This window comes from Phytophthora cinnamomi, assembly GCF_018691715.1.
Source record: "Phytophthora cinnamomi strain GKB4 chromosome Unknown Contig111, whole genome shotgun sequence".
NCBI lineage: Eukaryota > Oomycota > Peronosporomycetes > Peronosporales > Peronosporaceae > Phytophthora > Phytophthora cinnamomi.
In genome coordinates, this window is record NW_027151044.1 from 249775 (window position 1) to 277673 (window position 27899).

The following is a 27899-nucleotide window of genomic DNA, read 5'->3' on the forward strand; positions in this document are numbered from 1 at the left end:
GCGTGCAGGTGCAACGGCACGATGCATCGCCCGATTGGTCTCCGTTCGCCCGCGCTGAACGAAGCAGACGCGACCAGGAACTTTCGCCTGCTCGTAGCGCCGCCAACGCCGTCGCTGTCGGCGGACGATGACCCGCTACGGTGACGTACGCGGTGTGGACCACACTTGAAGCATTGCAAAGCATTTTCGCAGCACTGGATGGGGGGTCAGAGGCGAGACAGACTGGTCGGCCTCAATGCAATGCACGTGGGCTGCAAGAACTGCCGGAGCTACGTTGCTCTCTTTGACGTCGGTGGCGCTGGCGAGTGCAGACATGCTCTTCACTTCCTCGCGCTCTATCCTGCGCTCCGAAACGACTTCAAACGTTTCCTCGAGTTCTGCCCACACGGCGGTTGCTCTTGCTTGCGATGGGCGCAGTCACCTTGGCCACACCTCACCACACCGGCTTAGTCGCCGCTTACGATTTATTGCAGAGTTTAACGTCCGTCTACATGTAGCTTAGGAAGTGGATCACTACTGCTTCGAGGTGCAGGCGCCAGCACCTCGGTGCAGCAACGGCAGAGAAGGAAGGCGAGCGCGCTGCGACTCGCTTGTGCAGCCAACCGCGCATTGGCTCGCACAAAATTCCTGCGTGCCGGGCTTCTCGTCGTCGTCTTTGTTCCGCATCTCATCTTGAGCGACTTGCCGTCCACTTACAAACGCTAGGATTGCACACGTCACAGGGTTTTGTAGGCGTACCCCCTACGTACCCCCAGGGGGTACGCTCCAAATTGTTGAGCGTATCCAATTTACAGCAACTTTCGCATGCGTTTGAGCGCGGGTGTTTTTTTAACACATGCGGCTTGATCAGGACCCCGACCTTCTGCACGCCATAGCGACATCGAATCGGTGTACGGGGCCGACTTCTGTCAGTCATGCTTATAACCGGCTGGTCTAATTTCATGGAAGCAGCGAGTATCTGGGGAAACCTTTCCCCGAATGAATCCCGATGAACAGGCATATGGGACAACAGTCGCTATGGTGGATGCAGCTCTTATCGGGTTCGCAGGCTATATGATCCTGAATGACGACCCGTTAATGCTTTGAACCCGGCGTTTTGGGAGATCAACCGTGAGACCTAGTACACACATACTCACGAAGGTACATGTATGTCGCGGAGTGACCCCTAGCGTGAAGAGCTCCGCCATGCTCAGCTACCTATTCTGCAAATGCTATAGGCGTCGGGAACACCAACGGGGCCGTAACTGTTCTTTCGTCAACGATTGGAGAAAAAAGTCGATCTGCACCACCTTGATCGAGCACCGTCCGCGTGAAGACAAGTCACGTAGCGCTTACTCATTCATGCAATTGCCCAGACAGTTATGCGCTCGGAAGCAAAAACTGAATTAAAAAAACGTGCCCTCCAACTTCAAGCACAACTTCAAGGCCCCACTCGGACTAAGCATTCCGCTCGCGTAATCATTCATTTGCGGCAATCAATTCACAACGCCATCTGTAACCAAACGGTGTAACCCGGTTACGTCGTGTATCCCCTGATTCATCGCACCAATGGAGATCTGGGGAGCCGCCACGGCCCCCGTGGTGGTGGAGCTCGGCACGCTGGACCTGGCGCTCTGCGTCGCCTACCTGGCCTCCGTGCTGGTCGTGGGGCTGTTCTTCACCTTTAAGGAGCAGCGCGCGCGCGAACGACTTCGAGTGACGCGTCTGCACCACCAGGCACTAAAGGACGCCGGAGCGCGGGACCCCACACGCCTCGACGCTTCCCACAACCACAAGCCAGCCAAGAACGACCACGTCCTGGAGGAATATTACCTCGGGGGACGTCGTATCCCCTGGTACGCGCTAGCGGTGGCCGACGTGAGCTCGTACATCGACATATCCGGCACCATGATCAACACGGCACTGGTTTACGCGCTGGGCGTCAAGGGCATGTACATCGAGATCCGCGGCGGGTTGTGCCTGTTCCTGGCCTTCCAGCTAGCCTACACAGGCAAGCTGTCGCGTCGATGCCCGGTCAAGACGAGGGGGGAGTGGTGCGTTGCATGAGAAGTCGATGGTAGAAAGACGAGGGTACTGTCTTGACTTTTTTGTGGCTCTTCATGTAAAGGATCAAATTCCGGTTCGGGAGTCGCCTGGACGCGGTACTGCTACGAACTACAATCGCTGTCACGTCATTGACGAGTGGAGTTCTCGCCACTACTTACTTTGCTGTGGGTGGAGGTAGGAAGCTCTACAACCCTAGGTCATGATTTCATATTGAGCTGATGTGAATATTCATTCGGGAAAAATGTGTGTTGTGCGGTGGCAACAGGGAAATTCTTCACAGAGTTTGTCAAGCTGCCAGAATGGGGTGGGTTGCCGTCGGAGTTCTGGGCGGCGGCGTTGCTAATGGCGGTAGCGATGCTGTACACTATCGCGTCAGGCTACTCCACCGTCGTGTATACCGACGTGTACCAGAGCCTGTTCATTTTCACATCGTTCGTTATTGTCGCGATTATGGGTTTTATGGTGCAGCTCCCAGACCAGTTCTCGGTGTTCTTACCGCTAAAATCGGTGCGGGATGAACCGGATTACATTGAGGTGAACACCACGCGATCTGCCTGGATTTCTGCTGTGCCTCCAAGCTCACTGGGCTTGCCCGACGAGGCGTCCTACTCCATGTACAACTCGTTTGGGCTCATCCTAGCCTCATACTCATTGTTGCAAATTATGCGGTCGGCGTCGGGGCCCGGTGGTTCTGGACTTCAAACTGTGCTCGCGACTAAGTCGGAGCGTGAAGTGCGGTCGCAGACATTTTTGGCTATGGTGCTCCTGAGTTTGCGCTGGGCCTTCAGCGGTGGCATTGCTGTGATGGGTATCCACTACTCCATCCAGCATGTCGGTGTGGTTGTTGATCCGGAGCGTGTGGTGCCGATTGTGATTAACAAGGTGTTGCCCGTCGGTGCTAAGGGGTTCGTGTTGGCATCACTGCTAGCCGCAGCGCTAACTACGTTTGATACAACCATTAACAGCTCGTCGTCGTACTGGACAGTGGATATCTACCAGTCGCTCATTAACCCAAAGGCGTCCGAGCGGCAACTGCTGTGGCACGCGCGGCTATCGTCCGCGTTTGTGATGCTTGCTGGCCTGTTCCTTTCGCTAGACGTGAGCACGATAAATCGCATTTGGGGCTTCATGACCATCGCTATGGCTGGCGGGCTCATTTGGCCATTCTTCTTTTCCTGGTACTGGTCGCGCTTCAACGCGTACAGCTGCTTGCTTGGAATCGGATCGGGATATATCGCGGCCATTGCCATATTCATGTACGTTATTGTTTGAGGGTGACACTTGTGAGATTTGGTCACTTATATGTGGAGGTGCTACTTCGATGTGTACAGCTTTGCGCCGTTGCTGGAAGAATTCCGGGCTTTCGCGATCACGTCGTCGATATCTGGGGCCATCTCGATTATCGTTTGCCTCCTGACACGACCTGAACCGGATAAGGTACTCCGGCGATTTTACCGCTTCGCTCGGCCGCCGGGTGCCTGGCACAAGATCAAGCACATTTGCTTCACACAAGAGGTCATCTCCGAGATCGACTCAGAGAATCATACCGACCAGGCGTGCACGGGTCTAATCGTCATCGCGCAATTGGCGCTGTACATCCTCGCAGTGAGCGTGGTGACCAAGGCGTGGACACAGAGCCTCATGCTTGCAGCCATCCTAGTCGTCACGATGCCTCTGATCTACTTCAAGTGGTACGTGAAGTTGAAAGACCGCCCCGTCGGTCTCCGCAAGGAGGATTTGAACGCTTCACTGCTCGGCCCCGCGTAGGATTGCTGCATACAAACTTGGTGCACTTAGAGCGCGCGGCCAGTAGACTAGTCTACATTGTGCATTTTATGGTGTCAATGGTAAGAATTGAAGGTTGGATACTTTTACGATCGACAACCACATCATGTGGGTAGCATTTACCAGCATTTCATTCGAGTCGATGACAGACAACCGCAGCACGACGTGCGACGGCAGTTTGTCGGGTGTTGGAAAACGTTTTAGCCTCGCACGCGTGCCGCTCCTGATCGCGCTGGCTCGCTGCAAAGTGAAAGTATCTGCTGCGGGCGGTTGCGCGTGTGCGCAGCCATCGATGAACTGCCCTGACTAAGACGATGCACAAGCGCAGTAACGCGGTTCCAGTGTACGTTGCGGTGCAGCGTTCAGCATGGCGGACGATATATTGGCGAGGGCCAAGCGGTGTGTAATTAACCGCCCGAAAGGCGAGCGTCGTGCGTGGCGAGCATCGCTGCTGCTGCTGCTGCTGCTGCTGTCGCCGATCTTACGATCGGACCTCGAAAAGACAGTTCGGGGTCGATTGCCAGTCAATCCAGTGGACGTGTATGAGCCCAGCGGCAACCACGTGCTCCAAGCCCGGAGGCGGCGACAATGAGGAAGGGCACTTGCCATTCCATCCCTCTGCCTGGATGCCCACCGGCGGCAGCAGCAAGTACAACAGCAAGTCTGCAGCGCACTGCGCGCTGACTTGCGCCAAGCAGCTCTGGCTCCACAAAGAAACGAGCGACCAGCGAACTTGAACCGGTACAGTGTACCCATCTGAGGAACTGGGCATGCTCATCAACGCTATTCGCGCCGCCTGCATCACCGCTCTACAAGTAGGTAGCAACGCCCAATGCACAAGCATATACACGGTCTTTCTCCATAGAGCCTGAATGCGTCGTGCTGGTGGCGCGCGGGGCCCAGCGCGCTCTTGGCTCGCAAGCCACTGCAGCAGTGAGTGCCAGTCGAAGTCCCACTTTGCGCGGGTTGGTGGTGCGGGTAGTGGCTGTGTAACCTCGGTCGGTGGCGGGTAGGGGGCCGTCCGCTCAGTGGACGACTGCTGTCACTGCGCGCGTCAGACGGGCCCGCTCGTCCACTGCACCAGATACTGCGGGGGTCACATCCCAAAACAAACCAGAGTCAAAACAGCCAGCGGCGCAGCACAACCCGAAGCGCGGACCGACCACAAAGCGAGCTGTACAGCACAACGCAGCTCACCACCCCTGCACCACTTCACCTCGCTACATTGCCTCCCACCGTGAGCCATGGCCCCCAAGGACGCATCAGACGCCTGCGCAGGGGACGACGTCTCCGCGCAGCAGCAGCAGCAGCAGCAGCAGCTCCAGACCCCCAAGAGCTCCTCCACTGGTGGGTCCACTACCACCACCACGGTCGTCCCTGCGCCTGCCTCACCCGAGCGACGCAAGAAGCGCCAGCGCAGCTCTTCCGTCGCGAGCGACTGCGAGGCGTCCCCCAAGAAGACGAAGAAGCGTCTGCGCTGGTCCACCATCACCGTCCACGAGTTCGGCGTGGGGCTGGGCGGCAGCTCGGTGCCCGGCAAGGGCGGCCCCTCCATCGGCCTGAGCGACAAGCCCGAGTTCACCTGGACCACCAAGGTGGGGCAGATGGCCGAGTGCGTCGAGGGCGTGCACCGCTTCACGCCCGAGGAGCGCGTGCGGCTGCTGCAGGGCGCGGGCGTGAGCGAGGGCATGATCCTGCGCTTCTCGCGCGAGGCCAACATCATCAATTGCTCGCGCCGGAGAACGCTTGTCGAGGATATCGCCGAGCGGAAAGCGGCCAAAAAGCAGCGTACGGTGGAGTCTCCCCGCCCGTGCTCCTCTGCGGTCCTGGACCGACCGCGCATGATCCCGGTCAACTACGTGTAAGCCAAGCAGCCGACGCAAGCCAACCCAGTGCTCCCTGCGACTACAAGTGAGACGGCATGGGTGTCCGTGTTTCGTTTTGCACATACAGCGCGCCCGGTCGAAGGGCAGCCAACGTCCGTCCCCATGGTGGCGCTGATCGTAGAGCTTAAGTTATTTGATCTTTATTACGTTATAGGATATCGCTACCAATATATGCATGAACCATTACCCCCATCGAGTTAGTGTCTATGCCATGACCATTGCCACCTCGCCAGTGCGACACGCTTGAAGTCAAGCGGCCCATGCAGCCAGCCACCCAGCCCAGCGTCGCTGCCACCGGACACTCTCAGTATCCAGTCGCCACCAGGACCTTATTCGTCTCATTCAGTTCGTCGGCCACGCATTTGCTGCCTCTCCTCGGTTGAGCCAAGAATAACGAGCTTGTACTTGCAGTGCAGGCGTTTGCCTTGTAGGGTAGATCTTCTAGCAACGGCGACGGCGCTCAAAGACGCTTCGCGTAAGTCGCGTTTTCATTTCGCCGGGCTTGAAGTAGGGGAGGGTTCTAATTTCGGCTCGCGAGTCGCTATACTCAGGGAGTGGACGGCATTTCGTCCTTTTTAGCGACTTGTACGTCTGTAAAGTGAGGGTGAAGCGCCAAAATTTGACGATCTATGGCCGAGCATTGGGCTCCGCTCAACGCGATGCACGCTGCCGCCTTCGCGACCAACGCAGAGAGGTAGTTGGAGCTTGATCTACCGCTAAGCCCTGCAGTGTGCGGGCTCCGCTTGGTTTCCTGCGGCAGGCCAGCAAGCGAGCGCGGCCCCGCGCCTCTATGCACCACCGAGGCATTTGACACCAGCCGGCCGGACAGTGCCGATAGCGGCCCGCCTCGCCTCGCTTTCGAGCACGACGCCAGCTGGGGAACCGGCATCACGCTGCAGATGTGATCTCACGGGATGAGCTGGCAAGTCGGCAAGTCGGCGACCCGCAGCGATGTCGCGGAGGCAGCTCCTCCTCGCTGCTGATCTTACGTAGCCCCGCTATCAATCCCATGTAACCTCGAGTTCATTGCTTCATTCGCTGCAGGCAGGAGCGCTTCGCACATCTTGCTCAGAAGCAAGCTGCTGCCTTTTGACCTCGAGGCTCGAGCCTGGACGCCGCGGCTCTGCACTGGTATTCAGAATTCGGATTACGCGATACGTCCGCTGGCGGGCGGACCGACCTTGAAGGCTCTGGCGGACGAGTCACTTGGTGTTTGTAAGGGGACGGCGCAGCGGAGCAGATCCACCAGATCCACCTCATGGCGGCGAGGTAGACTGGCGAGCGAGTGGCGGGTGGGGCACGGACGGCGCGGGCCGCTCGCTCGCTTGCGCGGCTGGCTGGCTGCCTGGCCGGCCGCTGACTGCATGGAGCCGCCGAGCCGCAAGCGCCTCCTGCCACCGGCCGTTCATTCCCCGCTTCCCGGCAGACGCAGACGATCATGAGCAAGAGCGTGCGCTGGTCCACCGTGACGGTGTACGAGTTTGGCGTGGGCATCGGCGGCAGCGCCGTGCCTCGCCGCGGCGGGCCGGCCGTGGGGCTAGCCAAAACACCACGGTGTGTGTGGAGGACGTCGGTGGACGCGGCGCAGAGCGAGCTGGCGGACGGGGACTCGACGCCGGAGGTGCAGGGGCCCAGGACAACTGCCGCTCGAAAACATCGCAGGCGCGTGCGCTGGCTCAAGCCGCTGGAGCGCGTGACGATGCTGCAGAAGGCGGGCTACAGCGAGGAGCGCATCTACCGCATGCTCATGGAGTCCTCCAGCATCGCCCAGTCGCGGCGGCTGTGTCTGCGCGCGGCCTCGCTCGCGATTTGAGTTGCGTGCAGTCGACCCAGGGGGCAATATGTAGCCTACAACACGAGTCCAAGGACAAGTTGCAGAAGAGGAATTGGAGATGGTATCAACAAGTTTAATTTATTAGATCGTAATGAAGGAGCTCTAGAGCAGCTAGCTCGGTTTGCACGTCAGCCTTGACTTGCCCCGGCAGTGTGTTCCTGCGGTGGTTTTCACGCTTCACTCGAATGACGAATCACGAGGTATCGAACTGCAACTCCAGAGGCCGACACGATAGCTTGAATCGAGAAGGTTGGATCCGTCGAGTCCTATCATGCATGGCACGGCGCTGGTTGCCAGCATGGCAGGGCTGCACACCTTCGTACACAGTAAATAGTCGTTCATTGTCATACTCTACTCGCTTCTGGTCTATTGGGAGCGCGCTGCAGCAACAGGCAGGAGGCTTCGCGTCAGTCACCTTAGTCCTCGCGGCCGGACGTGGTAACACTTCCAACGCTGAGCTGGTCTGTTCTGCTCTGCTCCCGGCCCCTCTTCCCGCCTCGAGGGCTCTTCACGCGGCCACTTGGCGCTGCATCGAGACGCAGAGCCTCCTGGACATGGCGATGTCGGAGCTCTCCATCATCATGCGGTAGATGCGCTCCTCGCTGCAGCCGGCCTTGGTCAGCATCGTGATGCGCTCCAGCGGCTTGAGCCAGCGCACCCGGCGTGCGCGCTGCACGCGGCGCTTGCGCTGCTCCTTGCGGGCGTCTGCGTCCACCTCTCTCCTCTTCAGCTCGGCGTCCTCCGCTTCGGCTTGGTCCTCCGCGGAGGCGCCGGGCCGCGCGAGCGCCAGGTCCCCGCAGCGCCGCACCTTGTCCAGCGAGGCGCTCCAGACCTGCTGCGGCGTGCGCGCCAGGCCGATGGACGGGCCGCCGCGGCGGGGCACGGCGCTGCCGCCCAGCGCCACGCCGAACTCGTACACGGTCACGGTGGACCAGCGCACGCACTTGGCGGGGGTCGTCGTCGTCTTCGTCGGCTGCATCCTCTCGGGCTTCGCTGTGTGTGTGGGCGTCTGCCGGTCAGCGGCTTCGATGCGATGTGCGGGCGGGCGGCCAGGCGAACGAGAATGGCAGAAACCCCAAAGAGCCGAGCGCGCGCGCTCTCTTTCCCTCCTCTCGCGTCGCTCGCTCGGGCCATACTCAGACGCAAAGGCCCGCCGGCCGCCACCAAACGGGCGCACACACACCTGCTTCTGGCTCAACTGGCTCCGGCCCAAGCTTAGAAACCCGTCGTCGTCGCTCATTCCTCGTCCCAGACGCGCGCTCATTGGCCAAAAGCCGCAGCCGACAATAAAGTGGAGCGGCCGATGAAGCGCCGGATGGGCAGCGACGCGCCCAAGCGGCTGGGCGCGTACGAGAAGCACGCAGAGATCGGGCGCGGCACCTACGGCACCGTGTATCTCGGGTACCACGCCGACTCGCGCGCGCGCGTGGCCATCAAGAAGGTGCTGGGCCCGCTGCAGGCCGGTCGCCATGAGGCCGCCGTGCTGGCCAAGTGCCGCGGCGCCGCGCACGTGGTGCAGCTGCTGGAGGCGGTGGAGCGCAACGACAAGCTCTTCCTGGTGCTCGAGTACATGGACAGCGACCTGGAGACGCTGATCGGCGCCACGGAGAGCGCGCCCTCGCTGGACGTGGCGCAGGTCAAGGCGTACCTGCGGATGCTGCTGCTGGGCGTGCAGGAGCTGCACTCGCGCGGCGTGCTGCACCGCGACCTCAAGCCCAACAACCTGCTGCTGTCCAAGACGCAGCACGTGGCCAAGATCACGGACTTCGGCATGGCCACGCTGGTGGAGGACGGCAAGGACGCGGGCGACGAGAAGAAGCCCAAGCGTTCCGTGCAGGTGGTGACCAGGGCCTACCGCGCGCCCGAGATCTTCTTCGGGGAAGAGCGGTACGGCTTCGAGGTGGACGTGTGGTCCGTCGGCTGCATCTTCGCCGAGATGCTGCTGCGCCGCCCGCTGGCCGACGGGTCCTCGGACATCGACCAGCTCAGCAAGATCTTCGCTGCGTTGGGATCCCCCGCCGAAAACGGCTGGGACGAAGCGAGCGAGCTGCCGTTTTTCTTAAGATTCAAGGACACGAACCCGACGCCGCTGGCGGAGCAGTTCTCGATGCTGTCGGAGGCCGGCGTGGACCTGTTGGCGCAATTACTGCAGCTGAACCCGAAGAAGCGGATCTCCGTGGACAAGGCGCTCCAGCACGAGTTCTTCCGCGAGAAGCCTGAGCCGGCAGCGCCCTCCGACCTGATCATTGTGGACGCCCCCGACCGAGTAGGGCCGCCCGTTGTCGACGGCACCGACGCCGTCGTGGCGTCAGATGTCAGCCATACATTTATGATCAAAGGCCGGCGACTTTTGTAGACCAACACGATTGCAATGCACGTCAGTGTCACAAGCGAGGATGCATATTGCCGTTAAGCGACCCGCCACCAGGTCTCATCTCTAAAACAGCGACCGTAATGGACACGCGTGCGATTTCCCCCAGTGCGCTGATAAATCTACCCGAGACGCACAGGACGACAGCCGTTGCACTTATCCCTTCTTGATCTTGGTCTCGTTAAAAATCACGTGCTGCCGGACAATCGGGTCGTACTGCAGCAAGACGACAACAGCGAGCACGTCAATAAACCCACGTCGCCGCACCCAAATCCACGAATTATTAGTAATACCTTGCGGAGCGAGAGCTTCCTCGTGACATTGCGCGGGTTCTTGGTCGTCGTGTAGAAGAAGCTGCAGCACAGAAGAGAACGAGACATCCACGCCGAGTCAGAAGATGGAACTTATATGGCTAGCACCGCAATAATCCCGAGAACAGGACGCACCCAGTGCCAGCCGCACTCAGCATCTTGATCACCACGTTCTTGGCTTTTCCCTGCGTACGAATTAGCAGTGGGTCAGCACCCCGACAACTGCACCGCTACATTTGGCGGGTCATAACTCGGCGGATTCGTCATGCATTGCGCTAGAAGAGGCGCCATTGGGGAGACCAGACGCTGTAGATCATGCTGCTATAGCGGTGTCGGCCCCCGACTCCTCCTCATCGCGCGCACACGCTGCCGATACGAGCCTATTCCGCGCAGTACCTTGGCCATGGTCGCTGCTCCGCTCTGCCAATGAGGACCACAAAACCTGAGGCTTAGCATCGCGGCTCTCGGATTGGATGAAAATGGGTTATAATTTGGTCCAATGGGTGAGTCATCTGGTCCACGGTGGTCATCTCGGTGGTCGTCATCCTGTAGACGAGCTATTTAGGAGGTGCAACTGCAACAAGGTCGCAGCAATCGCCGCATGGGAAGATGGCGAACGGTATATTTAGCGGCTGTGTTTGGGATTCGACGACATTCTACGCGTTCGCGTTGCTGCCGCCACTGCTGCGTGTTAGTACGTCGCTCGTCTCCCGCCCAGAGCGCATCAGTCAACATGAAAGACGCCGCTGGGTGCAGCTCGCCGGCCGTGCCGTTGGGCTGCAGTCGTCCTGGAGAGTTGGCGCTTGACTTCCCGCAGGATGAATACTCACTTATGTTCCCGCCGTCACCTGAGCACTCACCAGGTAGTAGCAGCTGCAACAGCTGGGCTTCTGGGGCCGCGTCGCCCACGCCCAGCGCCAACAGCTCCTCGAGTACGAGCGCGGGAGACATCAGCTCTGACGCCAAGAAGAAGAAGAAGTGGGTGCGCAAGGAGAAGATCGGCCAGGGGTACGTCGGTTCAATAGAGTTTTCGAATTGAGGAAGGTTTGTTGAAGCGTGGTTGTGTGGTGCAGGGCCCAGGGCTCCATCTACCGATGCGAGGAAACGAAGACTGGGCGAGAGGTGGCTGTGAAGGTCATTTGGACACGGGAGTTGCCTCCTCCTGCGGTGGAGGCGGTGAAAAGAGAGGTCAAGACCATGAAGCGATTGAGACACCGACACTTGGTGCGCTATTTACAAGCTACCGAGAAAAAGCAGAGCGAGCTGCGGATATACATGGAGTATGCGGCTGGTGGGTCGCTTAGTTCACGTTTGTCTCGTTCTGGCGCTCTACCTTTGGTGCTGGTCAAGCGGTACACTCGGCAGTTATGCGAGGCCTTGCAATATTTGCACCAGAATGGAATCGCACACCGTGATATTAAGTGCGCGAACATTCTGCTCACTGCTCCGAATGGCAGTGAGGAGGATGGCTCTCGTGCAGACGTCAAGTTGGGCGACTTCGGCACTTTCAAAGTCGTCGGCTGTGCTTCGCTCGTTGGGGGTCTAAAGGGAACCCCTCACTGGATGGCGCCCGAAGTAATCCGGCAGCAGAATATGGAGGACGGTGGCGATCACGAACGATGGTTTCGTGCAGACGTGTGGAGTCTAGGCTGCGCTGTGTTGGAAATGATCACTGGTCACTCACCGTGGCAGCAGTACAGCAATCCGCTCACCGCCATGTATCAAATCGTGTCTAGCGAGAACACTCCAACAATTCCTGCCGACGTTTCTGAAGAGGTACGTTGATTACATGCGTGGTGTTTAGCGGGCAAACTGAGGTCTAACGGAGCTGTTGCACCTTCGGTATGGCTAGACCGCCTCGTTCCTGAAGCTCTGCCTGCAACGAAACCCAGAGCACCGTGCAACAGTCTCGCAGCTTCTTGCTCATCCGTTTGTTCGAAACGCCACTGAAACCTCGAGCAAAATGAAAGTGAGAAGTTCGAAGCACCGAGTGAAGCGGCTTGGCGAAGGCAAACCCACCACTACCACAGCAGAATGCAACCAGCGAAGTTCGCATTCATTACCGTCAACACCGAAGAGATCAACTTCGGGTATTGGAAAAGATTTGGCTCCGGAACCAGAACCACACGAAGACTCATCAACGCAATCGCACATGGAGAGCCCTGGTAGATTGAAGGCGGTGAACTTGAAGCCGTTGTCGCCGCGCGACGATAACAAGAGAACACCACACCCGCCAGCACTTCAGTACGCTCGAGGGAACGCTGTAGGTTCTCCTGACACAGCATCTCCTGCTAAACTCCGACTTCCTCGGACTCCTAGGTAAACGTGTCCGTTGACCCGGCGGTTTGTGTCATAGTTGCTCACCGCGCTTCCAACTTCTTGAATTCATGCAGGTTGAAGCCGCTGGAGCCGATGAAAAGGCCGATCCCACCCTCCACCACCAACCAGGACTCAAACGTTCCATTCCCGAGCTCGGCAGCAACAAGCATCCTGATGCCAATTACGTCTGCAACACGCGGGACGCCCGCGGAGTCCCGACGACTGCCACGGCTGCTAGACCTGAAAACCGGAAACGGTCTCGAAGCCCTGTCGATTTCACCCAGCAGACTTCGACGCATCGCCACAGCGCCCACGGCAGCGACCAACCTGGAGGCCACCGACGACATCTTCCCGGACACCATCCGCCTCCCACCGCTCAGCGCCCGACCCGCGAAAGCCCGGTGCAGTTCTGCGTCCACCTCAGCCCGTAGCAAATAACAAGCGAACGCGTAAGCCTCAAGTCTGGGATCAAAGTGAATAAATACTAAAGTTATCGATCCGCACGTGAGCTCGAGCGTCCGTCCCCGAGTCATGCGGCCGCTTCTCGTTCTTCAGGGTCTCCAGGAATTTTTGGCCACGAACAGCACCGCATCACGCCCCGAAGTAGAAGCTCTGCTCTCTGCTGGTGTCCACGAACAGCCCCGGTCGGTGGCTCGTCCTGTTGTTGCTGAAGGTCTCGTCCTCTCTCTGCTGCTGCTCCTGCTCTTTGTCGTACGCCGCCTCCTCCTCCACCAAACTCGGACTGCTCGCGTCAGCGATGCGGTCCCACGGGATCTCGATGGACAGCCACATGACCATGAGCAGCACGCCCACGAGCGCCAGCGGCGACATGCCCGCGAGCCAGGGCCCGCGCAGCAGGGCGTCCAGCCAGCCGACGCTCTCGAGGAAGCCCACGAGCAGCGCGGCCAGCCAGTGGACCAGGCGCCGGTGCCACACGTAGGGCAGCTCCTCGTCCGCGAAGTAGAGCATGACCAGCACCTCCACCAGCTCGTAGTACAGCGCCAGCGCGGCCGCCTCGCGCGCGCAGCTGGGCGACGTCTGGCCCCTCGTGAGCGCCGCGAAGGCCGCCACGCCGCCCAGCGTGGCGCCCCAGATGAAGACGCGCGCCCAGAAGAGCAGCCAGAGCACCACCTTGCGGTCCTTGCGCCGCTCGACGACGCACGGGAAGCTGCGCTGCCACTGGCGCAGCCCCTCGGCCAGCCCGTGGTACACCACGGCGCAGCACGCGGCCTTGAGCTGCAGCTGCGCCGACAGCAGCAGCCCCCAGGCCAGCAGCATCGCGAGCGCGCCCAGCACACGCGCCAGCAGCAGGCGGCGCTGGATCTCCAGCGTCAGCACCACGGCGCCCAGCACCACGAGCCACGCGAGCACGGGCGACGCCATGAGGTCAAGTCGGGTAGTGTTGGGTAGTGAGCGGTTGGGGTGTTATTGCGTACTTGGAGTTTGTATGTGGATGGAGAGGGTGCTATTAGGGGCTGGAGACGGCGAATTATGACTCGGATTTAGGACAACAAGCTGAGGCGGTGAGAAAGCCTTGGAATTTGCTGCTGTTCCGCTTTTCGCTACACGTACGTTGGTCCCACGCACTTGAGTACATGAATCGCTTTCGACGCACTTGCCAAAGCGCTCGTGCGCTCCAACGTCAAGCGAGAATGCACCAATGTTTAGATGTCACCTCACGCGTGAAAGCAATCACCAGTGGTGATTCACCACTCACAAGTGTCGTGCAGCAGAGAGCTGCAAGTCGGCGAGACGAGCTCCTGTGCATCAGAGACCACGTCAGCCTGGACGCTTTGCCGCCGGCAATTTGCCGTACAGTACTGTACTAGCGAAACCTCGGTTCCTAAGAAATCGACCTTCCGTGTCTTGGTCAGCTGGCACCGCAGCGCCCAGCGCAATGCAATGGTAAGTGGCTGTCGCATCCGAGCTGCAGCGCTCCGACGCGCGACGCCTTTGCTGCTGCCCGTCCGATGCGAACTGACGACGAAGCAGAGAAGGGTGCCGCCTTCCGGAGACTTTACCTTTCGGTGGCCGCGGGCCGCCAGCGCCGCGCCAACGCGAGCGCCTATTGCTTGAAGTGGTCGTGGCCAGCATGGCTGCGTCGCGGCGTCGTCCACATGGCGCCCGTGACACACGAAGAAGGGCTGCTGCATCGTGTACGTTATACGAAATCACCCTCGGTGCGCTCCATACCCAAACTATCCATTCTCGCAGTGCTCGTCCCATAGATCCCTCAGTCGGAAGTGCGGAACATCAACATCAAGTCGCGCAGGTCTCCGTCGCCGTTTTGTTCCCACCCCTCGTCACGCAGGACTCTTCGTTTCACTATCGAGACAGAGGCCCACAGCCCACAGACAGGTAGGCAGGTAGTAGGCACGGCAGGCAGCTAGCATGGCCGACGCCAACGCGCTGCAGACCGCGCAAACGGGCGTGGACGTGCGGCTGGACGAGCGCAAGATGTACGTGGTGGAGTGGGCGGACGGCGCGGCCTTCGGCTTCACCGTGACGCCCGTGCAGTCGGACCGAGGCACGGTGCTGTGTCTGGCGCGGCGCACGGCCAGCGGCGCGTCCAGAGGCGGCCTGCAGGACGTGGTGGCCGGCGACATGCTGATCGCCATCGGCGACGAGAAGGTGTACCACCTGGGCGCGGCCAGCGCCACCAAGCTGCTGCGCTCCGTGCAGAAGCCCGTGCGGCTGACGCTGCAGCTGTCGCCCTACGGCGCCGAAGCCAAGGACCTGCCCGGCCTGGCCCCCAACGAGTACACGTACCTGTGGGAGTCGGGCCCGCTGGGCATCGTGCTGACGACCGACCCGAAGAGCAAGCTGCCGCTCGTCAAGCGCTTCACGGGCAAGGCCGACAGCCCCGCGCTCGAGCGCGACGTGAGCGTGGGCGACGAGCTCGTGTACGTGAACCAGACGCCCACGAGCGACCACTCCATCTCGGCCATCATCGGCATCATCAAGGAGCTGCCCAAGCCCATCACGCTGCGCTTCCGCCGGCCGCTGGCCGACGAGCTGCAGATGGAGCTGCCCGAGCTGGGCGACGGCGAGTACGACTTCCTCTGGGAGTACGGCTCGCTCGGCCTCGTGGTCGGCACGTCGCCCGACGGCCTGCCCTACGTGCGGTCCTTCACGGGCAAGGGCACGTCCAAGCAGCTCGCGCAGGTGCAGGAGAACGACGAGATCGTCCTCGTCAACAACCGCTCGGCCAAGGAGCACGGCTTCCACGAGACCATGCAGTACATTATGAACGTGCCCAAGCCGGCGGTCATCCGCTTCCGCCGGCCCCTCGCCAACAGGAACAAGGCCGGCACGCCGCCCAAGCTCGTGGAGAGCACGTCGCTGCCGATTGCGCAGATGGCGGCAATGAGCGTGGGCCCCACGTCGCAGCCGCCGCGAGCGCCGTCCCCCGTGCGCTCTGCGAGTATTGGCGGTGCGCCGCCTGCACCGGCGTCGGGACGAAGCTACTCGGCTGCTAGCGAGAGCGAGGCCGCCCCCAGCCTGCTCGGCTACCGAAGCGCGCGCAGCAACAGCTCGTTTACGATGTCACGCCACCAGCACTCTAGCAAGTACCAGACGCAGCAACACCAAGTGCCGGCAACGGAGGATCTGTCGTTCGGCCAGACTACGGCAAACCAGGGCTACGGAGACAACGGTTATCAGTCGCAGCCTCAGCAGCAATCTTATCAACAAGCGCCGCCGCCGCCGCCGCAGCAGCAGCAACACTCACCGTATCAGCCGTCGCCACTGCAGCAGCAGCAATCATTCAACCAGACACCACAGCAGCCGCAGCAACAGCTCTATCAGCAGTCGTCGTTCCAGCAGTCGTACCAGCCCGCGCCGCAGATGGAGGAGGAGGAGTTCTTCGAGATCGATACGAACGCGTACTACCAGATCCAGTGGACGGACGGACCGTTCGGCTTCACGGTGCGCGAGGCGCAGTCGAAGCAGGGCGCCGTGGTGCTCATCACCAAGCGCACGGGCAAGAGCACGTGCGCCGGTCTGCGGCGCGTGGCTGTGGGCGACATCCTGATCAAGATCGGCGACAAGGACGTCCGTCAACTGGGCTTCGAGCGGTCCACGATGCACCTGCGCAACGTGCCCAAACCGGTCGTGCTGACGTTCCAGGCCATCGACTAAGAGACTCAGGGCCCGTCGCCGATGCACAGACACAAGAGGCCAGTGGTTTTGTTTGTTTTTAGGGCCGCCGAGCAGCAGGGTAGATGATACAGAGCGTAGTGAGAGGTTCATTTCGTTATCAATCAAATAGGAGACATGGCTACACATGTACATACATGAACGTGTTGAAGTTGCACTTTGTCAATCGGGGACTCATGGCATCCGTTTTTACGGGGATCTGCTTGTTTATAGCGAACAGGTATTCTTAGGGGCCAGCCGCGAGCCGTTATCCATCCTCGCCTTAGGGGCTCAGACCTCGCGAACTCCTCGGCCTCTTGGCGGTAGTGGGCAAGCCTCGGTCCGTCGCACTCGGTCTCTCCTCAGTGCAATTTCTGGCAGCTTCGAGCAACGACATGGCGGACCAAGTCCCTGCAGGTTTCAATGGGAAGTACCGCATCGGACGCGTCATTGGCGAGGGCAACTTCTCGGTCGTGAAGGAGTGCACCAACCGCGCGACGGGCGAGCGCTTCGCCGTCAAGTGTATCAACAAGGCGGCGCTCAACCCCAAGGACCGCAGCAACTTGGTGCAGGAGATCGAGATCCTCAAGGACCTGAGCCACCCCAACATCATCAAGCTCGTCGACGTGTACGACGGCGATGGTCCAATGTGCTTCCTGGTCATGGAGTACGCCGAAGGAGGCGAGCTCTTCGACCGCATCATCGCCAAGGAGTACTACACGGAGGCCGAGGCCAAGAAGGTGGTCAAAGTCGTGGCCAAGGTGCTGCGCTACTGCCACTCGGAGGGCGTGACCCACCGCGACCTGAAGCCCGAAAACCTGCTCTACGCGGACGAAAAGGAGAACGCGGTCATCAAGATCGCTGACTTCGGCTTTGCCAAGCTCGTGACTGAGGAGACCAACATGTCTACGATGTGCGGAACCCCGGGCTACTACGCGCCCGAGATCGTGCGCAAGCTGCCGTACGACAGCAAGTGCGATATCTGGAGCCTCGGCGTCATCGCCTACATCTTGCTATGCGGTTTCCCGCCGTTCTACGACGAAAACCAAGTGGAGGAGATGCGAAAGGTGAGCCTTTGCCGGTTGCGAAGCACTGTTTGGTAAGTTGGAGCTAACTAGTTTTTGGGCTGTGTAGATTCTCAATGGCGACTTCGAGTTCGTGGCGCCGTATTTCGACGGCGTCTCGCAGCAGGCCAAGGACCTGATCTGCAAGATGCTCGTGGTACAGCCGTCCAAGCGTCTGTCGGCGCAAGAAGTGCTGAACCACCCGTGGTTCAACGACATCAAGGAGGCCGATGACGACGCGCCAGTGCTTTCGGTGGGTAAGAACATGAAGGAGGTGCGGCGTTTGACAGCTCGCAACAAATTCCGTGCTGGTGTGGGAGCCGTCATGGCCGTGACGAAGACGCAGCGACTGCTGAAGGCATCGCGCAGCCCGCCGACTTGAAAACAAAATCGTTCGGTAGCTTCGTTGGACAAAGGACAATATCAAACGCGACGCAGCTCCGGTGGAGGCGGAACGAGCGCACAAACTCAGGCAACTTTTGCCTGCTAATCTATAAAATAACACGCTGATCTATTAGTCTAGTGTATGTCCCTGGTGCATGCCGGGTAGCTGAAGAAAGAAAACTTGGTGATTAAAAATGTTGATAAATTCGGTGGAATAGCGGCATTTGTTTAATCTCAGAAGCGTGCCGCTACACGATGGCTGCATAGGATGGCAGACTCACAGCCGCGGGTGAGGAAGGACGTCCCCTACATGAATTTTGCTGTGCAATCGTTGTGGCAACGTACAAGCTCCAACCGCTGAATATGTGTCAAACGGCCCAAGTTCTGCGTTGCGCGGAGTCGTTTCAAGAGATTTATCACCGTCGTTCCAACACTAAGGTGATAAACACTGTCTTGATAATGTTTTACGTGCGTGCGTCTACCATCAGTTCCGACCCAGGATCCTCTGAGCCGGACGCCGTGCGTTTCGCTACACGACAACATCCCGAGATCACCAAGTTCGTATCTATGACAAAGTGCAACGATGAAGTTGTGGGTGCTCTGCTGTCGCATTTTGTCGGGGTCGGAAGCTTGTATCGTCGTCGAACAGCAAGAACTTTTCTATGGGGCTTGACCCCCAACAATTGCTACGGTAGGCGCATTGTATCGTCACAACCCGCAGACTTTCATTCTTGAATTCTCTCTCAAGTCCACAGCCACGTCAACGACAATTAGCTGGCTAACACACCCGCAAGTATGGTGCCAGTATTGCTTGGTGCACTGCTCGCCACCTTACTAGCGCACGGCAGCTTCGCCGAAGCCGGACCAGGTGCAACCGGTTCCCCAGTGGGGTTCGCGGCTGGCACTACGGGGGGCGGCACCGCCAATCCTGTTTACCCGACCACCATCGATGAACTGTCGAAATACCTAAGCGATGAGCAAGCCCGCGTCATCGTCCTGAAGCAGGAGTTCACGTTCGTCGGCACCGAAGGCAAGACCACAGCAAACGGCTGCAGACCGACGAATAACCAGGAATGTCTAGCCAAGAAGAGCGGATTTCTGGGTCAAGACGTGATTCTCCAGGACGGCGACACCAGTATGCAGAACACTGGTGGCTGCGACAGTGGTGGCATTTCCGTTCAAGTGACCTATGACAACGCTGCTAAGACACCTTTGACAGTAGTAAGCGACAAAACTCTCGTCGGTGAAGGCACGAAGGGGGTGCTGAACGGCAAAGGACTGTTGATCATCGGCAGCAATGTGATCATTCAAAACATCCACATCACGAACCTCAATCCGCACCTTGTATGGGGCGGTGACGCCATTTCGATGGGCGCGAGCAGCAGTAAAGAAAGTATTAAGAACGTGTGGATCGACCACGTGAAGATTTCGAGTGTGGGGCGGCAAATGATCGTTGTTCACTATGGTGGGGCTGCGGGACTCACGATCAGTAACTCGGACTTTGATGGCAAGACAAAGTACTCGACTTCGTGTGACGGTCATCACTACTGGGGCTTCCTCATCTATGGTTCGACGACACAATTAAGCTTACTTGGAAACTACATCCACTCGACATCAGGCCGCTCGCCAAAGATCGGAGGTGAGTCCGATATGAATGCCATCGTTCATGCGGCTAACAACCACTTCGAAGATAACACGGGCCACGCGTTTGATGTCCGGCAGAACGCGTACGTGTTGGCGGAGGGCAACTACTTTTCCTCGGTTAAGATGCCCAACATGGAGGAGACCGAAGGAAGTTTCTTCGTTCCAACTGCTGGCGGCGACTGCAAGGCTAGCATTGGGCGTGACTGCGAAGTCAACGTGCTCACAGACAGTGGCAAGCTTGCTGGGTACTCGGAAGACGCGGTGGGGGCCCAGATCAAAACGTACCAGAAGGAAGTTGGTGGATACGAGGTGAAGGCCGCCACGAAGTTTTCGGCAGCAACAAGTAACTTCGGTGTCGGAGACCTTGGAACCAACAATGCAGCACAGTCGAGTGGGTCAGACGATTCAGTCACTCAATCTAGCGGATCAGGTGGCACCGTTTCACAGTCAAGCGGCTCAGGTAATTCTGCCACGCCGTCGAGCAGTTCTGGTGGCGCTCCTCCCACAAGCACGGGTGGATCTGATGCTATTCAGCAATCGGATGCTCCAAGTACTACGCAAGACACTCCAGAAACCACAGCTCCGACTGTAACTAGCATGAGAGGTTCTCAGTCTCAGGCTGAACTACCGTCAGCTACCGAGGCGCCTTCAACGCAATCTCCGTCACAAACGAATGATTTTGCTTCTACGGGGACCCCTACGGAAATTCCATCAAACCCTGATGCCCCAGTCCAGTCCTCAACGGCGAGTTCAACCTCCGGAACCACTGTGCCATTTGCTGGATCAGCGCAAGGATTCGCTGCGGGCACCACTGGAGGTGGTAACACGGAGCCTGTTTACCCGGCCACCATCGATGAGCTGGCAAAATACCTCAGCGACAAGCAAGCTCGCGTCATTGTTCTCAAACAGGAGTTCAATTTCGTTGGAACGGAAGGCAACAGCACGAGTGCTGGATGTCGTCCGACAAACAACCAGCAGTGCCTCGCTAGGCACAATGGCTTCCAAGGGCAGGATGTCATCCTTATGGACGGCGACACGAGCATGAAGCAAACGGGAGGATGTGACAGCGGAGGGATTTCCATCCAGGTGACGTACGACAACGCCCCCAAGAAGCCGCTGACCGTGGCAAGTGATAAGACGCTGGTGGGCGAAGGCACGAAGGGCGTCCTCAACGGCAAGGGCCTTCTCATCGAAGGCAGCAACGTGATTATCCAGAACATCCACATCACCAACTTGAACCCGCACTTGGTGTGGGGTGGCGACGCCATTTCTATCGGTGGCAATGGCGAAGCTCCGAAGGGCATATGGATCGACCACGTGAAAATATCAAGCATCGGTCGTCAGATGGTGGTGGTTCATTTCTCTGGAGCTACGGGACTTACCATCAGTAATTCGGATTTCGACGGCAAAACCGAATTCTCAGCCTCGTGCGATGGCCATCACTACTGGGGCTTCCTGCTGTACGGCAAAACCACGCAGATCAGCCTGCTTGGGAACTACATTCATCAGACGTCTGGCCGTTCACCAAAGATTGGAGGTACCGAGGGCCAAAATGTGGCTGTGCACGCAGCCAACAACTACTTCGACGACAATACGGGCCACGCGTTTGACGTTGCTGCCGGTGCGTACGTTTTAGCAGAGGGGAATTACTTCTCTTCGGTCAAGACGCCGAATCTGGAAGATGCGGAAGGGAACTTCTTCGTGCCTGCCAGAGAGAGCGACTGCAAAACTTCAATCCACCGCGCCTGCAAGCTGAATGTGCTCAAGGAGAGCGGTGCACTGACTTCAAACTCGGCGAGAACGGCTCTAGCGGAGATCAGCAAGTACTCGAAGCCAATCGGCGGCTACGCAGCTACTGACGCTGCTCAGCTGTCGGTCGCAAGCAGTAATTTTGGTGTTGGTCAGCTGGAAAGCAGCAGTGTGATACAGACCAGCACCTCGAGTGACGTGGGATCTGCCAATGCCGCTCAAAAACCAACCCAAGAAACGATGGTTCCATCTAAAGAGTCCTCAGCTACATCTTCGGAACCGACATCGATGGATTCGTTCTCTACAGGCTCGACGTCGACGACGCAGGACTCCACATCGACTAACACGCAGGTTCCCAGCGGCTCCACTGAAGGATCCTTTGGAATCTCTCAAACATCGACTGAATTGCCGCCAACATCGGACACGCCCGAACAGGCTCAGGCAGTGTCCAGTAGCTGGGCTGAGGCACCGCCTATGGAGTCGCCATCAACGGCGAATGAGGCTTCTTCGACGGATATGCCTCTGGGTACTGTTTCCCCTTACACGGAGGACTCGGGAGCTGCCGAATCAACTGCTCAGTGGGGAGATATGATGCAAGGAGTGGCTCAAACGAACTAGATCAACTATGGTCGACTTGGTGGTGTATATGTGTTGTATATCCTATGGATTTTGAAAGCCCTTCCAAGTGTACCAACGTTTGTGGTGAGGGTGGAACTCCACTGACGAAGTTGAGAGTTCACTTGAGAGTTCACTTCATGCTGTTGTTGGTAAAAAAAAAAATAGAATGGATGTGTGCTCTATCAACCACAATCCTTGTTGACGGCCAGGCGCAAAGCATCATATGAAAACCTCAGTGACAGCAGGCGACTATAGAGCTGTGCTGTACATACATGCGTGGCGATAGTGTATACTTATACTAAGTATTTTTCAGGCTGGAAGCAAGGAAGTAGCTACAATCAAAGGTACTGTAGCTACAGTACTACAGCTACCGCTGATTATTCTGTTTACATCGCTTAGGTCACCGACGTCAAGGCCGACATCTTTCTCACTTCGTCAATAACGGCACGCTAGAAAAGATTAGTACAGTTACATGTACTACAGTGATGTAGTTACTTCGGAGTATTAATGCGTAGGTACTAGATTTTTCAAAACACCAGGTATTCAGGACGCCTTCTGTTGGTTAGCTTTGATATGCAAGTGACTCCAGTCGTGTGCGAAGAGAAACGCACGGTTGTTAGTTTACCAGAACGCGAGATTTGAATACAGTACAGTCTTGGCAGTGGTTGTCCTTCGAGCTGTTCATACCAACAAACGCTATCAAGTCACTTGCAATTTCCCCCACTTCCTATCAAGCACAATTTCTTTGCCTGTCGACAAGTTGACACAGCATGTTGCATGACCGACGACGACTAACCGTGCTTCTAAGCTTGGCTTTTGCTCTTGCAAGCTGCTTCATGTGCGACGCCTCCGTCGTCAAAGGCACTGCACCAGGTTTTGCGGTCGGCACATCAGGCGGAGGCAACGCCAACCCAATTGTTCCAAATACCATCTCTGAACTCGTCTCGGCTCTCAGTGGCAACGAACCCCGCGTTATCGTCCTCAAGAAAGGATTCAACTTCGTCAACACCGAGGGGTCCAAGAAAGAGAAAGGTTGCCGCCGACAGAACAATATTGACTGTCTCGCCAAGAAGAACGGGTTTCTGGGGCAAGATTCGATTCAACCGAGCTTCACCTCGTGCGACGGAACTGTGATTAACGTGGCCTATGACAACGCGGCTCTCACTCCTCTCACCGTTGGCAGCAACAAGACGCTGGTGGGCGAAGGCACCAAGGGTGTCCTCAACGGCAAGGGACTCATGATCACCGGCAGCAACGTGATTATCCAGAACATCCACATCACCAACTTGAACCCTCACCTCGTGTGGGGTGGCGATGCCATCACCATCCGTGGCGATGGCAAGAATGCGCCGAAGGGGATTTGGATCGACCACGTGAAAATCTCAAGCATCGGGCGCCAAATGATTGTCATTAACTTTTCAGGCGTTACAGGCCTTACGATCAGTAACTCAGATTTCGACGGCAGAACCAAATACTCGACCTCGTGCGATGGCCGCCACTATTGGGGCTTCTTGCTCTTGGGCAAGAGGACCGAGCTGAGCTTGATTGGAAACTACATTCACCACACATCGGGTCGATCGCCCAAGGTCGGTGGTCACAACGGTGAGACTACTGTCGTCTACGCCGCCAACAACTACTTCTACGATAACTCTGGTCACGCATTTGACGTTTCTACGGGAGGATACGCTTTGGCCGAGGGCAACTACTTTGATTCAGTAAAACTGCCAACCGCCAATGATCCAAAGGGCAATTTCCTGGTTCCTATGGTGGCCAGTGACTGCAAGGCGAGCATCGGTCGCGACTGCAAGCTGAACGTTCTCGCTAACAGCGGCTCATTGAAGGGCACCTCGCAAGGTAAAGTGGCCTCGCAGCTAGTTAACGTCAAGACGCTGATCAATCAGTTCAAGGTGGCATCGGCTATCAAGTTTTCAGTGGGGACTGGGAATTTCGGAGTCGGCGGTCTGGGCAACAGCGCCACTCAGTCGAGTACAAAGCAGTCAGACGGCAAGCAGGGCAACAACACTGCTCAGTCGAGTCCAAAACAGTCAGACGGCAAGAATGGCAACAACACTGCCCAGTCAAGTGCGCAGACAAGTTCGAGTCAGTCAACTTCACAGACAAGTCCGAGTCAGCCAAGCCCGACAGAATCAGTCGTGCAGACGGACGGGAATCACAAGCTATAATCCTCCAACGAATCTCTGGGAGAGTGCCAAGATGAGAACAAGTGGCTTGTCGAAAGAGATTAATGCGTGGGTTACACAGAGAGAGTCTGCATTCCTGTAGAGATGACGTAAAAGAATTCGAATGGATGTTCTCGTTGACTTCTGTATTTTATTAAATGTTGCGCTGCGGTAAAAGTAAAAAAAAACAATCTCCACTTCGAGGCAATACATGTATTATATATAGGTCGTTGGGTTCGCCTAGCGCAAATACCACCCCTGCGAGAGGTTTGCAGTAGTTGTGGACTAAGCCGTGCTAAAGCACGGAGAAGCTCTATTTTATATGTTTGTGAAGTAAGTTCTGTTTCTAAGCTGCAAAAGACTCAAGTGACACGCATCTGGATAATATACTAAATATCCGCACCGGTATAAAACCTAACAGGTTCGTGCAGATACAATTTTCTTTTACCACCTTATAAGTGATTCAGGCCTATGTGTTTATATTGTGATTTACACCTCGCCCCAACAACTCGGGATAAAATCCAGAGAATACGCGCCAAAAGTTAGTGTTACGAGCACCTGTGATGGACAAAAATATATTGCGGGTATTGGCATTACCAATACTACTTGCAATACCATATTGCAAGCTTGCCGGAAATTGCAATACATATTGCTGTGCACTGCAGCATTGCGGTTCTTACTGGCGCCTATACCTAACCGGTTACACCTTGAGTGCTTCAGAAGCAAGTGAGCTCCAAGTTAGCCCGACTCCTAACCGTCAATAGTACAAAATGGCGTTGGGTGGCAAGCAGCGAGCGAAATTACTAGCGTTTCGGGGCAACCCGACAGTCTTCGGCCTTTATTCTGCTTTTGCAAACCTCCGACCACTCCTCCACTACCGCAACTACGCGCACGTCGTCCACCATGACCCTCAGCAAGACCGCCATCACCACGTCCTGCATTCCTACTGAAGTGCTGTTTTTCTTCGACGTAACCGTGGCCGACGGATCCGTCACGTACCAGTGCCGCAAGTGCCCAGCAAAGCCCAAGCAGGCTTGGAAAACTGGGTACTCTAACGTCCGGAAGCACCTCATCAGTTGTATCGGGGCCGACTACATGGACAAGTTTGTTCAAGCAGAAAAGGATCAAGGAAACCCGTTCGGTTTTGAGAGGGAGAAGTTCGTCTCGAGCCAAGAGCTCTCTTCGTTTCGATGGATTGAGTGGGTTGTTATGCGCGACATGCCACTCTCGGAGGTGGATAATGTGTTAACACGCTCGATGTATCAGCTCGACCCAATTTGCAGCAACACCCTCATGTTGTACATCACGCATTTGGTCCCCTTGGTCGAAAACCAAATTGTCAACAAATTGCCTTTCTTCTTCGGCATCATGTTTGATGGGTGGACCGATGTGATTACACACTACATCGCGGTTATCGCCACGTTCATGGAGAACGGAGTGTACTACGAGGTGTTGCTGGGCTGTTCCCCTCCGTTAAACGAGAAGTCGTACACGGCGGAGGAGCACTACGCTCTGCTAGAGTCTGTACTGGGTATCGGCAAGACGATCATGTGATATCGGGAAACGAAGCCGAAGCCAAAACCCAAAGCCGAGACAAGGGGCGAAGAGGACTCGAGGCGCCGGCGCCAACTGGCAAGTCACAACCCATCGCCAGTCATTGGACCAAACGCCCCGGTCGCTGATTGGCCTAAATTGGTCGGTGACGATGACTCGTCGACGGTCCCAAGTCAAGCGTGGACGGTTGCAGCTCGCTAAGTACGGTGCGAACCTACTGGCAAGATCCGAACTTACGAGTCATCGGCGCCTGCCCACAGTCGTCGGTGGCGTTTCAGCGGCCGTTTGAGTCGTCGGTAACGCCACCACGTCGCAGAGAAAGCGCCAAAGAGTCTTGAGTTACAACTGGCGGTCCCAAAACGGGCGCGTTTATACTTGATATTTGTATTGATCGATAGGAAACTTAAGAGAAGACAAGATAAGCCTTCGGGCAACAATAACAGAACAGCCTTTCCTCCCAACCACGCAAGGGCGACACCGGTGCCTGCAGTGAACGACCTGCAGCTCAAGGTAAACCTGGTAGGTAGGATTATGACTGTCGGTGGGCACATCTACTAGTGTAGCGTGTGTTCATCCCTGGCAGGGCCGAGAGAATAGTGGCCGGTGTATTGGTTAGGGCGAGTCGTCGCCAGGAACTGGAGGAAAGAGAGCGCACTCCATTTATTTCTTCCCGCCGGAGTTTAGCTCCAGCACCCTCGTATCACGCCGTAACAGGCCGGGACCCTTCCTCTGAGGGCATGCGAGGTATATTTTGTGTGTGAGAGCGTGCTAGCGTTTGCTCGTGGCTAGTGACGCTGAGTCTTCCGTCGGTCGACTAGCGGAAGCTCGGTACACCAACCCGGTGCAAGGGAAAGTTCCTGGTCCTTCAGGTTCTAACCCTAACAAGCCCATTGAGTCTTCGGTGACTTGGTGGGTGTTGTTGGTGGGGAAAGTGTGCCAATATATAATTTAGCGCGTGTTCCTACACGACAATCAAGTCTCCGGCTGTCATCATTGGCGACAACTGCTCGACTAACAAGGCACTCGCTGACTTAATGGGGGTTCCTCTGATTGGATGCGGGTGAACCTGGTTGTAAAAGCCTACCTCGCTCGACGGCCAGCAGTAGAGAAGACGATTACCAGGGTCGACAAAGTTGTTTCGCAGCTGCGAAATCTGAAAGCTGCCGGGGCGCTCCGCGAGCTGACGTCGCCGACTCCAATCAGGCGCAATGTGTCCTGGTGGTCGTCGACGCACAAAATGCTTGAACGCGTTTTGTGACTTGAAGGACAGGCCAGACAACTGGACGATATTGACTCGGTTCGTCGTGCTGACTCGGAACGCCTTAAAACGATTGTGCCGTCCCTCAGTGATTTCAGAAGCATTGTTGTTTTGGTTGCTTGTGTAGAATAGGGCAAATGCCGAAGTGAAATTTATCGTTAAGCCCAAATCTACCTTACTGTCCTCCTCTTCCTGTTGTTCCCCTTGTGCTCCTTGATGCCTCTCATCATGTTGTTTACCCTACCGAGGACTCAGTGTCACTCTTCGGTCTATCCAACCACATCACGCCTATGCACGTGCCATGCCCACCGTCAACTCGTTCACCGCGGAGTCATCTCCGGATGAGTCTTCGCTGGGTCCGTCCTGTCTACACTGGCGGTACACAATACCACCAGTCCTGTCTACACTCGCGGCGCACAATACCAACACTCCCACTCGCCGCTAGTGTCGAGCAGCCTTGGCGATGACTCGACTCGCCTCGAACAGGTACTGCAGGCGCTTGGTTCCCACAGCCTTCGTTAACAGGCGCTGCAGGCGCTTGGTTCCCACAGCGTTCGTTAACATGTCGGCGAGCTGATCCTTGTCGGCACGTAGTCGACCGCGATGACTCCCCGCGCCACGATCTCACGGACGAAGTGGTGCTTGATGTCCACATGCTTAGTCCGAGCGTTGTAGCCTGCGTTACTTGCCAACGCGATGGCACCTTGGTTATCCTCCCACACTCGCGTAGCTCCCACTTGCTCGTGGCCCAGGTCCTTC

The 27899-nt window shown here is 57.3% G+C and overlaps 12 protein-coding genes across 13 annotated transcripts; 10 read left to right on the forward strand and 2 right to left on the reverse strand.

Annotated features, from left to right (window-relative positions):
* Positions 1-1548: 1548 nt before the first annotated feature.
* Positions 1549-3813, forward strand: IUM83_15729 (sodium:solute symporter; the record flags this gene model as incomplete). Its single annotated transcript, XM_067940566.1, has 4 exons — positions 1549-2033; positions 2108-2220; positions 2312-3224; positions 3378-3813. The coding sequence occupies 4 exons, from the start codon at positions 1549-1551 to the stop codon at positions 3811-3813; spliced, it is 1947 nt and encodes a 648-aa protein (XP_067782024.1).
* Positions 3814-5075: 1262 nt separating this feature from the next.
* Positions 5076-5696, forward strand: IUM83_15730 (GTPase-activating protein GYP5; the record flags this gene model as incomplete). Its single annotated transcript, XM_067940567.1, has 1 exon — positions 5076-5696. One exon carries the CDS (start codon positions 5076-5078, stop codon positions 5694-5696), a length of 621 nt encoding a protein of 206 aa, XP_067782101.1.
* A 1459-nt stretch (positions 5697-7155) lies between these two features.
* Positions 7156-7530, forward strand: IUM83_15731 (uncharacterized protein; the record flags this gene model as incomplete). Its single annotated transcript, XM_067940568.1, has 1 exon — positions 7156-7530. The coding sequence occupies one exon, from the start codon at positions 7156-7158 to the stop codon at positions 7528-7530; it is 375 nt and encodes a 124-aa protein (XP_067782102.1).
* Positions 7531-8059: 529 nt separating this feature from the next.
* On the reverse strand, positions 8060-8281 carry IUM83_15732 (uncharacterized protein; the record flags this gene model as incomplete). The annotated part of the gene is made up of 1 exon (XM_067940569.1): positions 8060-8281. The coding sequence occupies one exon, from the start codon at positions 8279-8281 to the stop codon at positions 8060-8062; it is 222 nt and encodes a 73-aa protein (XP_067782099.1).
* Positions 8282-8854: 573 nt separating this feature from the next.
* On the forward strand, positions 8855-9907 carry IUM83_15733 (CMGC/CDK protein kinase; the record flags this gene model as incomplete). Its single annotated transcript, XM_067940570.1, has 1 exon — positions 8855-9907. One exon carries the CDS (start codon positions 8855-8857, stop codon positions 9905-9907), a length of 1053 nt encoding a protein of 350 aa, XP_067782100.1.
* A 1059-nt stretch (positions 9908-10966) lies between these two features.
* IUM83_15734 (STE/STE11 protein kinase) lies at positions 10967-12631 on the forward strand (the record flags this gene model as incomplete). The annotated part of the gene is made up of 5 exons (XM_067940571.1): positions 10967-11241; positions 11307-12009; positions 12086-12202; positions 12516-12552; positions 12627-12631. The coding sequence occupies 5 exons, from the start codon at positions 10967-10969 to the stop codon at positions 12629-12631; spliced, it is 1137 nt and encodes a 378-aa protein (XP_067782104.1).
* Positions 12632-13143: 512 nt separating this feature from the next.
* Positions 13144-13935, reverse strand: IUM83_15735 (uncharacterized protein; the record flags this gene model as incomplete). Its single annotated transcript, XM_067940572.1, has 1 exon — positions 13144-13935. The coding sequence occupies one exon, from the start codon at positions 13933-13935 to the stop codon at positions 13144-13146; it is 792 nt and encodes a 263-aa protein (XP_067782105.1).
* A 1008-nt stretch (positions 13936-14943) lies between these two features.
* Positions 14944-16692, forward strand: IUM83_15736 (PDZ domain; the record flags this gene model as incomplete). Its single annotated transcript, XM_067940573.1, has 2 exons — positions 14944-16143; positions 16267-16692. The coding sequence occupies 2 exons, from the start codon at positions 14944-14946 to the stop codon at positions 16690-16692; spliced, it is 1626 nt and encodes a 541-aa protein (XP_067782022.1).
* A 392-nt stretch (positions 16693-17084) lies between these two features.
* IUM83_15737 (CAMK/CAMK1 protein kinase) lies at positions 17085-18135 on the forward strand (the record flags this gene model as incomplete). Its single annotated transcript, XM_067940574.1, has 2 exons — positions 17085-17756; positions 17824-18135. The coding sequence occupies 2 exons, from the start codon at positions 17085-17087 to the stop codon at positions 18133-18135; spliced, it is 984 nt and encodes a 327-aa protein (XP_067782103.1).
* Positions 18136-18932: 797 nt separating this feature from the next.
* Positions 18933-22148, forward strand: IUM83_15738 (pectin lyase F; the record flags this gene model as incomplete). Of its 2 annotated transcripts, XM_067940576.1 has the most annotated exons (2): positions 18933-20124; positions 20569-22148. In XM_067940576.1, the coding sequence occupies 2 exons, from the start codon at positions 18933-18935 to the stop codon at positions 22146-22148; spliced, it is 2772 nt and encodes a 923-aa protein (XP_067782106.1). The 2 variants fall into 2 exon arrangements, with proteins under 2 accessions (XP_067782106.1, XP_067782107.1); XM_067940575.1 differs by having other exon boundaries at positions 18933-22148.
* Positions 22149-22984: 836 nt separating this feature from the next.
* Positions 22985-24331, forward strand: IUM83_15739 (Pectate lyase; the record flags this gene model as incomplete). The annotated part of the gene is made up of 1 exon (XM_067940577.1): positions 22985-24331. One exon carries the CDS (start codon positions 22985-22987, stop codon positions 24329-24331), a length of 1347 nt encoding a protein of 448 aa, XP_067782023.1.
* A 900-nt stretch (positions 24332-25231) lies between these two features.
* IUM83_15740 (uncharacterized protein) lies at positions 25232-25882 on the forward strand (the record flags this gene model as incomplete). The annotated part of the gene is made up of 1 exon (XM_067940578.1): positions 25232-25882. The coding sequence occupies one exon, from the start codon at positions 25232-25234 to the stop codon at positions 25880-25882; it is 651 nt and encodes a 216-aa protein (XP_067782045.1).
* Positions 25883-27899: the final 2017 nt, after the last annotated feature.